General features: G+C 46.1%; 1 protein-coding gene across 1 annotated transcript; it reads left to right on the top strand.

Annotated features, from left to right (window-relative positions):
* Nucleotides 1-4,129: 4,129 nt before the first annotated feature.
* Nucleotides 4,130-7,913, top strand: LOC306959359 (uncharacterized protein; the record flags this gene model as incomplete). The annotated part of the gene is made up of 6 exons (XM_079551447.1): nt 4,130-4,228; nt 4,640-4,864; nt 4,950-4,997; nt 5,118-5,130; nt 5,287-5,346; nt 7,900-7,913. The coding sequence occupies 6 exons, from the start codon at nt 4,130-4,132 to the stop codon at nt 7,911-7,913; spliced, it is 459 nt and encodes a 152-aa protein (XP_079407573.1).
* Nucleotides 7,914-11,200: the final 3,287 nt, after the last annotated feature.

The raw sequence follows: 11,200 nt of genomic DNA on the forward strand, positions 1-11,200 counted from the left end.
AGTTGGCATCTATTTGTTTGCTTTTTTCTGGTTCTCTGTTGTGAGATTGCATGTGATGAACAAGAGTACATATTCTCTGAAGTGCCGTGCTCTGGGTGGTCATTGTGTGTATTGCAGGTCATTCTGTTTTATTGTGTGATGTTTGGATAGATGCTGTGAGAGCGTGTGTTAAGAACAGGAGTGTTGGCATGACTGAAGGTTCAGCCTCAGTATGGTGCTCGTTCAGACCTGATGTAGTGTTTATCGTTGTGACAGCACGTCTGTGTGATAGAGAGTGGCCATTTTGTCTCTGATGTTTTGGATCATGATTTCTCATCTTTTATGTTGAACAGTTTCATTGTGTCGTGTATTCATGTTTGTTTTGGTGCAGACTTGGTTTGGTTCTGTGTCTTGTTGATTTGATTTATTTGTTTTCATTTCAAGCTAACTTGATAGATTCCTCTAAGAATTTAATCTAAATGAGTTCTGTTCCTGGTGGGACTGTTTACATGTTTTGTGTAGAGTTTGTAGATATCTGGTCCAAGCTTGGTGCGGATGTTTTTTCAGTTTAAGGTTTGTTTCTCGTTCTGTTTGTTATTGTCCCTGTGTCTTACTTAAAGCAGTACTAAGTAACGTGTTTACCTTAATAAATCCTTTTCGTAGTCCCTGTGCGGGTAATAGAAGTGTTTATGGGATGATTGGAGGGTCTTTCATCTCCCCCTGGTGTCTCTGGACAGAAAACCATGTTTGCAACTTGACTGCCACCGGTGCGGAGAAAGCAATACACACTAATAAAATCACGAAGAAGAAGCTAACATGCTAACGGGCAAAGCTAACTGCGGGCTAACGTCACTTTAAACAGTATTTACAGCAAAGTTTGAGTGAAAAAAATATTTCCATTGTATAATTGGATGCACTGTAACCCTCTCTCCCTTCGCCTTTCCTGTTGGCGTAGTATTTACTCTCCAAGACAATTAATAAGTAAAAAAATCGTAACTTTCTACTACACCTGCAGTTGCGCTTATGGCCTCTAGGGGGAAGAGTTACTTAGTACTGCTTTAAAGCTGCATTATGTAACTTTTATGTGGAAAGAGTTGATATTTGTAGATATTTGACCTTGTATTTGACAGTGGCTCTGTTTTCTTGTGTCATGTGAACTTTACTGTAGTACTGTAGTACGCAGGTTCTGGTTCAGACCTGATGTCGTGTTCTGGTACATGTGAGAGCGTGTCATGTAAGAGGATGTAATGTTTGGTTCTTTCTCTTTGTTAATGTCCTTGTGTCTTACTTAAAAGTGCATTGTTCATATTTTAGATTTAATCTAAATGAGTTCTGTTCTTGGGAGGACTCTGTTTACATGGTTTGTTTGTAGTTTGTGGAGTTCTTGTCCAAGCTTAGTGCGGATTTTGTTTCAGTGTAAGGTTTGTTAATGTCCTTGTGTCTTAAAGCTGCATTATGTAACTTTCATGTGGAAAAAGAGTTTATATTTGTGTGTATTTGACCTTGACCCTGAAGTGCAGTGCTCTGGGTGGCCATTGTGTGTATTGCAGGTCATTCTGTTTTATTGTGTGATGTTTGGATAGATGCTGTGAGAGCGTGTGTTAAGAACAAGAGTGTTGGCATGGCTGAAGGTTCAGCCTCAGTATGGTGCTCATTCAGACCTGATGTAGTGTTTATTGTTGTGACAGCACATCTGTGTGATAGAGAGCGGCCATTTTGTCTCAGATGTTTTGGTTCATGATTTCTCATCTTTCATGTTGTGGAACAGTTTCATTGTGTCACGTATTCATGTTTGTTTTGGTGCAGACTTGGTTTGGTTCTGTGTCTTGTTGATTTGATTTATTTGTTTTCATTTTAAGCTAATTTTAACTTGATAGATTCCTCTAAGATTTCATCTAAATGAGTTCTGTTCCTGGTGGAACTGTCTACATGTTTTGTATAGAGTTTGCATTCTGGTCCAAGCTTGGTGCGGATGTTTCAGTTTAAGGTTTGTTTCTCGTTCTGTTTGTTAATGTCCTTGTGTCTCACTTAAAGCTGCATTATGCAACTTTTATGTGGAGAAAATAGTTGATATTTGTGGGTATTTGACCTTGTGTTTGACAGTGGCTGTTTTCTTGATTCATGTGAACTTTACTGTAGTGTTCTGGTCTGGCTTAGGGTTCAGCCTCAGAGTGGTACTGTTTCAGACCTGATGCAGGGTTTGTATTTGTGACATGTCTGTGGTAGGAGGAGGAGCTGCCCTGTGTTTAAAGGCCCTATGTGACTTTGTTGATTGCAAACACAGAAAAGGAAATCACTAAATTAAAATGTTGTTTGTGGGCCAAACTCATTCCTAACTTTCGGAACATATTTGTAGCATCCAAATTTGTCAGTTTAAAGGCAATATATTAGACCTGTTGGTTCTTTCTTGTTGTGGAGCAGCGTCATGTTTTAATGTAGTGATGATAACACTGTTGGTGCAGACTTGGTGAGGCTCTGTGTCTTGTGTACGTCTTTTTTGTTTATTGCCTTATACCTGATGGGTCCCACTAATGATGAATTCTACAGTTCAGATGAATTCTACAGTTTAGATCATTTGACTGTTTTGAGTTAATAGTTTTTAGTTGCTTATGTTATGTGGAATGTTTTGATGAAACGGGCCGTAAATGACTGTCTTCTTGGTACAACTGAGATAGTGGCTTAGTACTGCTTGGGATAAGGTCTTTCTTTTGTTACTCTTTGGTGAAAATTTGGGAAGTGGAGCGTTTTCTGTTGTCAGATTTGGAAATGTATTGTCTGTGTCTGGCAGGTTGACTAAATCTCACTTTAGGCTATATTTGGTGTTAAACTAGATACATCTAGGATCATGTGGTTTTGGTTTTGCTGGTTCTGGCTTGGTCCATGTCTGGTCCTGTCTGTGAAGACACTGAGGACAGAAGTTGTTTCACATTAAACCTGAATTAAATCTTTAGCTGTTGACAGTGTGGACTGAGTCATACCAGTCCATGCTGTGGTCGTCTCTGCCTCAGTCCATTGATGCCAGAATGAGGTCAGTACCTTCTACAGCACCATCACAAGACTGAGGCTAGGATGATATGAAGTGTTGTTTCTCTATGCGTCTGACTTTAGTTTAAGACATGGCTACTTCGGTTTGATTGTTTGACCATTGTGTTGTTTACTCATTCCACTTTTGTATTTCAGATGCCGCGCGGCAAGGGGTCCAGGCGATCCCTTGCGGCCAAGAGGAGGAGGGAGAAGCAGCTCGCGGGGCAGTGCGCTGTTCCTGAGGAGGAGCTCGCGGGGCAGTCTTCTGTTCCCGTCGAGCTGCTCCCGGGGCAGTGCGCTGTACCTGACGAGCTGCTTGCGGGGCAGTCCGCTCTTCCCGAGGAGGAGCTCGCGGGGCAGTCCCCTGTTCCCGTCGAGCTGCTCCTGGGGGAGTCGTCTGGTCCCGTCGAGCTGCTCCCGGGGCAGTCGGCTGTTCACGAGGAGGAGCTCGCGGGGCAGTCCGCTGTTCCCGTCGAGCTGCTCCCGGGGCAGTCGGCTGTTCCTGAGGAGGAGCTCGATCCCTCTCCTCTTTGGCCCCCCGTCGAGGAACGTAAGTGGATTTCAGAATACTTCCACCTCCTTTTTAATTCTGTTTGATATTACAATGATTTCTCTTGTCTTTGAAGCCCGTGGACCCGGCTACCGACACCGTCCCCAGGTTTGGCCCACTGGAGTGTCCGGGAAGCAGCACCGGCTGGTGCTCCCGCAGGAGTCTCCCGACAAGAAGGCAAGTTCACGAGTTTGAGAAGGAAATAAATGTGTGACTTTTGATGTGCTGACAATCACTAAATACAGATTGTTTCTTTTTTGGTCTTAGTTCATTCTGCTTGTCGGGAACTCCCATCTGCGAGCCATCGTGGACCAGCACGTGCCGATGCAGGAGGGGCACTATTCCTTCGGCTTCAGCGCGACGCCTGGTGGTGGACCCTCGCACATCCACAGGGAGCTGGCTGGGACCACCCTGCCCCGAGGTGGGTACAGTTGTACTAGCAACATTTTAGCCTTTTAAAAAAAAAAGAATTTTTTTTTTTTTTTTTTTTTTTACATTTTTGAAATGTCTCATATAGTTCAGCACGTTTGACCTCTGACCCTTCTCTTGTTGTCAGAGCCAGCTCTTGTCGTTCTGATGGCACCCTGCAACGGACTGACGACGTGCCGGACGTTGGACCAGGCTGCGAGGGAGTTCGGCCAGCTCCTGGCCTACGTCTGTGGACGCTGGCCCAAGGTGTGTACTTCACTTCTATGAGGTCTGAAAGTACTTCATTATTGTATTTAATATGTCTAAATTGTAATTTTGTGTTCGTAGGTGTGTGTCGTGGATTTTCCACCTCGGCTTAGCGCTGGGGTGGAGATTCAGACCCTCCTTCGGCAGGCGTACCACCGCATCGCTGTCGGCATGGGTATGTATAAAAAATGCTGTCATCACTATTTTCGTTAGAGTGGCGCATACTTTAACATGTTCTTTTTGTTGCTAACATCTGTTTTAGGGATCCGCTACTTCCGTGTAGCACACAAGTTTCCCCGGAGCAAAGGGCATCTGTGGGCCAGGGATGGTGTAAGTACAGTCTCTCTCTTTTAAAGTTGACCATTTTAATGACTGTTGTTTTATTTAACGTGGGTGAATGATGTGTTTCAGACTCACCTGAGCGACGACTTTGGCATGCCCATCCTCGTCCAGCTGCTGTGGCAGGCGTGCTACATGCAGCTGGAGCTGGATGACGCTGCCGCTGTTGCGCCGGTGTCTCCTCCCCCGCCCCGCCCGGTCACCAGGAGGGTTTCCCCAAGAGTGGAGGTGCCCGAGCCGCTGCCCGTGCCACCTCCACCCCCTCCTGAGTGGACCGAGGTTCGACAGGGCAGCAAGGTGAGAAACTGTTCCTGTTTTGTTTAAGCATTGTTAACTGAAGTTGCATTTTACTGACTGCTTTGTGTTTATCTCTGTCACTCAGCCTGGGGTCTCCCCCGTGAGCCCCAAGGGACTGCTGCAGGCGCAGGAGGTTAGTGTTCTACTCTATAAAGCTATGGTTAGATTGTGAGTGCTGTGACTAAACTGTCTGTTTCCTTTGTTTTGAGGTGGAGACCGTGTTCTCCTTTCCCCTGTCCCCTTGCCTCTTCAGCCCTGCCATGCTGGTGGAGATGGAGCGCTTCTCTCCATCTCACGGCGGCTGTGGCCAGGGCATCGGCTCCTTTCCTTCGGGAAAGAAGGTAAGTATCAGATCTTGTGTGAAATGTTGTTGTTTAATCATGATTTCTGAGCTGGTGAAATAACACGTCTTTATTTTGCAGACGTCTCGGACGAGGCGTCGCAAGCGTGCTGCCCCAAAGAGACGCCGGCCCACGCGGCAGGTAGGTGTTTTTAAGGCTGTGCTCTTTATACATTCTAAAGAAATTAATGCATATTTGTTATTTTGTTTATTGTAGGCGCGGGCAGCACAAGAGGTTGTGGCGGTGAGATCCGGCTCATCTGCCAGCTCCGTGTCTACTATGGAGGAGGACCAGGTCAGTGTCGTTTAAAGTGGCTGAATATATTTTTACATTGTAACTTCTTTGATTATTAACAAATGTTGTCCTCTAGGTGGCGGCAGCTGTTGTGGAGGTGACACCAGGAACGTCACCTACCAGCGTGGTCATCCTGGACGGCTTCCTGGAGGAGGAGGTGTGTGTACTTTTTATTAATTGACATTCTATGATCTGTCATGAAGTAGTATCTAACACGTTATTCTTTTTGCAGCTGGAGTTCGTGGATGTGGGGGTGATTCCAGGAGCATCACTCACCAGTTCCCCCGACGCCCCAGTGGTCTTCGTGGACCAGGTGAGATGATGATTTTTATGTATCATTTTCAAAAGCAGCTACACTGAACAGAGTGAGATCCGCTTTAGTTTGAGAGATGTCTAATGGTTATGTGTTTTCTTTGTGACTTGTAGATGAAGAGGACCAGCCCCCTTTCAGCCAGTCAGCCTTCTCCACGCCGCAGCATTCCACCAGCTGTCCACGGGGAGAGCGCTTCTGACGCCAGGGACCAAGATAAGTCTTGCATTTGTTGTGCACAGTCTGACATAGATGTTAGTGATAGTGAAAGCCTTATCACGTTTGGTAGTAGCGATGTAGAGATGGAGGTTGATAGTCCTGTAGCTTGTGCTGATATAGTTATGGAGGATAGCGTTCCTGTTGGTATTCCGAGTTGCGTTAGGGGTAGTTTTCATCAGGCTGATGACAGGTTCCCGTATGGAGGGGCTCAGTGTGCAGCCATAGCTCTGGTGGCATTAGCTAGGCACACTGTGTCCAGTGTGTTTACATGGCAGCAAAAGGATTTAGACAGGACTTTAGTGATTGGTGATGCTGTTTACACAGAGCTTAGGGATAACGACCTGACTCATGGGCACGAGCTCTTACTAGCTTCTGACTTGCCCAAAGAGTCAGTTATTGATGGTCAACCGTTTGAGTTTGAGTTCAGTCAGCCGGTCGCTGGGGCTGCAAATGTACTTGAGAGTGAGCTGATTGTTTCCGGTACCTGTGTGACCTTAGATGGTGGTTTAAGAGAGATGTTGGCACACTATGATGCATGTCTACTGACGATGTGTGGCAGCACTTGTGCAGTCATTAAAGACAGCGGTAGGTACGCGGTGGTGGACTCACACAGCCGTAGTGCGACTGGGATGGTTGACCCTGATGGTAAAAGCGTTGTACTTTACTTTAGCAGCCTGGATGATTTATATGCTCATTTTTGCGCGTTAGCTGACTGTTATGAAGTTGAATATAAGTTGTTTGAGATTACAGGTGTTGTTGTCGTGGTTGTTGGTTTGAAGTGTGAAGCGTCTGAGGTCATTTTGCCTCAGAAGCCTGACACTTCTGACCAAAGGCCAAAGCGTAAAAGGTCAGTTAAAGCTAAGTCGTCTGTTCCCAAACGCACAGTCACAAGTAAGAGGGTGAAACGTGAACGTGAATGTGACGATTTGGATGTTGTGTGTTCTGATATAGTTATGGAGGATAGTGTTCCAGTGGATAGTCCTGTTGTAGTGTGTTCTGATATAGTTATGGAGGATAGCGTTCCCGTTGATATTCCGAGTTGTGTTAGGGGTAGTTTTCATCAGGCTGATAGCAGGTTCCCGTATGGAGGGGTGCAGTGTGCAGCCATAGCTCTGGTGGCATTAGCTAGGCACACTGTGTCCAGTGTGTTTACATGGCAGCAAAAGGATTTAGACAGGACTTTAGAGATTGGTGATGCTATTTACACAGAGCTTAGGGGTAACGACCTGACTAATGGGAATGATAACTTGCTACCTTCTGACTTGCCCAAAGAGTCAGTTATTGATGGTCAACCGTTTGAGTTTGAGTTCAGTCGGCCGGTTGCTGGGGCTGCAAATGTAGTGGAGCATGAGTTTATTGTTTCTGGTTCTTTGGTCACCTTAGATGGTGGTTTAGGAGAGATGTTGGCACACTATGATGCATGTCTACTGACGATGTGTGGCAACACTTGTGCAGTCATTAAAGACAGCGGTAGATACGCGGTGGTGGACTCACACAGTCGTAGTGCGACTGGGATGGTTGACCCTGATGGTAAAAGTGTTGTTGTTTACTTTAGCAGCCTGGATGAGGTGTATGCTCATTTTTGCGCGTTAGCTGAGTGTTATGGACTTGAGTATAAGTTGTTTGAGATCACGGGCGTTGTTGTCGTGGTGGTTGGTCTGAAGTGTGAAGCGTCTGAGGTCATTTCCCCTCCGAAGCTTGACACTTCTGACCAAAAGCCGAAGCGTAAAAGCTGTGTTAAATCAAAGTCGTCTGTTCCCAAACACACACACACACCTAAAAAGACAAAGCTTGATCGTGAATGTGATGTTGATTGGGATGTAGTTTGTACCGGTGCCACAGATGATGCTCTTGATTTTATTCCTCTTCAGGACAACGTTTGTAGGGCACTGTGTCAGAACCTTAACATTGACTATGAGAGACTCGCTGTAGCAGAACCAGAAACAACAGATCCTTTGAGATCATTAAAGTTAGATGTGCCTTGTACAAATGATAAAATCGTTGCCGACGGTAACTGTTTCTTTCGCTCGATCTCGCAGGCTGTTAGTGGCACGCAGAAACATCATAGGAAACTTAGACTTGCGGTCGTTAAACATCTTAAAAGTAATGCATCAAAATACAGTAGTCTTTTGCGCGATGGCTGCTCTTCTGTGGCCCAGTATATTAACGATAGTAATATGCATAGAGTTAACACGTGGGCCACTGAGATAGAGATCCAAGCAACAGCAGATCTTTTATGTGTAGATATATATACGTTTTTGAGTGGACGTTGGCTTAAATACGGTTGTACTACCAGGCCTTTGTCAACCAGCGGCATCTACCTTGAAAATATTAACAATATTCATTATGAAAATGTAACTTGCGTTAAAAACCCTGTGACCCATAGTTGTTACGGAAGCTGCCAAATTAATAGTTCTATTCTTATGGGTTACAAGACTAGGTCTAGACAGGTAGATGCCCAATCAGTGGTTAGTCCAAACACTGAAGCGAATGTACAACACAGTAAATTATCCAAGTACATTCAAAACAAAAAGCATAAACATTTAAAAAGCAAATATGCCACAATTAAAGATAGACTGCGTGAAACACTGAGAAGTAGATATAGGGAAAATATAGATTATAGAGAGGGAAAGAAGGTTGCAAATAGAGCTGCAGTCAACCTTAAATATAGAGATGATGTAGATTATAGACAGGGAAAGAAGGCTGTAAATAGAGCTGCAGTCAACCTTAAATATAGAGATAATGTAGATTACAGACAGGGAAAGAAGGCTGCAGAAAAAGTTAAATATAGAGAGGATGAAGATTATAGACGGGGAAAGAAGGCTGCAGACAAAGTTAAATATAGAGAAGATGTAGATTATAGACAGGGAAAGAAGGCTGCAGACAAAGTTAAATATAGAGAGGATGTAGATTATAGACAGGCAAAGAAGGCTGCAGTCAATCTTAAATATAAAGACAATGTAGATTATAGAGAACAAAAAAAGTCTGCAAGCAGTGCTGCAGTCAATCTTAAATATAGAGAGAATGTATTTTATAAAGAGGAAAAGAAGGCTGCAAGCAGTGCTGCAGTCAACCTTAAATATAGAGACGATGTAGATTATAGAGAGAAAAGGAAAGTGGCAATCAAGGCAGCAAATAAACATAAATATTGTGCTAATACAGAGTATAGACAAAAGAAAAAGGCAGCTAGCATTAAAAAGTATGAAGATAACTTAAAGCACAAACACGATGTCAGGGCCGCCAGTAAACAGAAGTACAAAGATAGTCCCAAACATAGGCAGAAAGTAAAAACCTACAGCAAAGTTAAATACCACAAAGATGAGCAATACAAAGCTCAAACTCGTGTTGCTTACAGAAATCGTAAAAGGCAAATTAAGCAACAATTGGCAGATAATTTTGATTTGGTTAAGGAACGCTTTTGGCGGGAAGTTGAACACGGTCCTGAACACATTTGTTGCGTGTGCTTTAAATTATTATTTATCAACCAGGTCTTACCTTGTAGAAAGGATGATTTTATGGCTGATCCTAAATGTGCTGCTGTTGCTGAGGCCTGTATCTCAGATGCCTATTTACATACGTGCAGTAAGAGTTGTCCGTCACCGTGTCCGCTGTCTGATTGTAGAGGGAGTTTGTGGATCTGCTACACTTGTAACTCTAAACTCAAAAAGGGTCAAATGCCGGCTGAATGCTCAATAAACAATCTACAGTTAGATGATATTCCTCCTGAACTCGCGTGTTTGAACACCGTCGAACAGCATTTAGTGGCGCTCAATATAGTGTTTATGCAGATGTACGCTCTGCCAAAGGGGGGTCAAGGGGGGACTCACGGTCCGGCCACATGTGTGCCATCCAATATTATTGATACTACTAAGCTGTTACCGCGTCGTAGCATGGACGGATGGTTATTACCTGTGAAATTAAAGCGTAAACTTACTTACAAAGGCCATTATGAATATCAATACGTCGACACGGGTCGGATAAAGAGCGCGATAGCCTTTCTTAAAGCGAACAACCAGCATTATTTAGACATAGAGTTTGATGAAGAGTGGGTTAATGAGTTTGTGAGGCAGGAAGAGGAAGCTACGGATACGGGAGCGACACCGATGGAACAGGGACAGGCGGTGCAGGGGCAGGCGGTGCAGGGGCAGGCGGTGCAGGGGCAGGCGGCGCAGGGGCAGGCGGCGCAGGGGCAGGCGGCGCAGGGGCAGGCGGCGCAGGGGCAGGCGGCGCAGGGGCAGGCGGCACAGGGGCAGGCGGAACAGAGACAGGCGGCACAGGCGGAACAGGGACAGGCGGAACAGAGACAGGCGGCACAGGCGGAACAGGGACAGGCGGCACAGGCGGCGCAGGGACAGGCGGAACAGAGACAGGCGGCACAGGCGGTGCAGGGACAGGCGGAACAGAGACAGGCGGCACGGGCGGAACAGGGACAGGCGGAACAGGGACAGGCGGCGCAGGAGCAGATGGGGGCTGCACAGGGACAGTTAGTACAGGAAAAGGAGGCGAAGGGCCGTGCAGCGAAGGGCCGTGCAGCGAAGGGCCGTGCAGCGAAGGGCCGTGCAGCGAAGGGCCGTGCAGCGGAGGGCCGTGCAGCGAAGGGCCGTGCAGCGAAGGGCCGTGCAGCGAAGGGCCGTGCAGCGAAGGGCCGTGCAGCGGAGGGACAGGAGGGGCAGGGACAGGGGGGACAGGGGGGACAGGGACAGGAAGCACAGGGACATGCTATACAAGGACAGGAAGCACAGAGACAGGCAGCACAGGGACAGGGAGGAGAGAGACAGGAAGCACAGGGACAGGCAGCACAGGGAGAGGATGAAGATTTAGATGATGAGCATCTCCACGACCGTCAGCGTCATTGTATGTTTCAGGACACCTTCTTTATGCCTGCAGATATGGCTCAGGAGGCTCTTGACCACTACTTCCAGGGTGTACTAAATTTGGCTCCGGCGGAGGGGAACAGTCCAGTTAGTTTGCTCACTGATAAGGAAAATGAGGCAAAATGCTTCCCAAAAGAGTTCCCCTTTGGGCGTAATACGTTTCACACCCGTAGGCCTGTACGTATTACTTTGTGCCGGTATTTTATTAACAGACTATTGCACGCGGACGGTCGCTTCGCGCGTAATCTCAAATTTCTATTCATGGCTCTGTACATGCTGGAAGTAGAGCAGGTTGTAT

This window comes from Gobius niger (genome assembly GCF_951799975.1).
Source record: "Gobius niger genome assembly, chromosome: 2".
Classification (NCBI taxonomy): domain Eukaryota; kingdom Metazoa; phylum Chordata; class Actinopteri; order Gobiiformes; family Gobiidae; genus Gobius; species Gobius niger.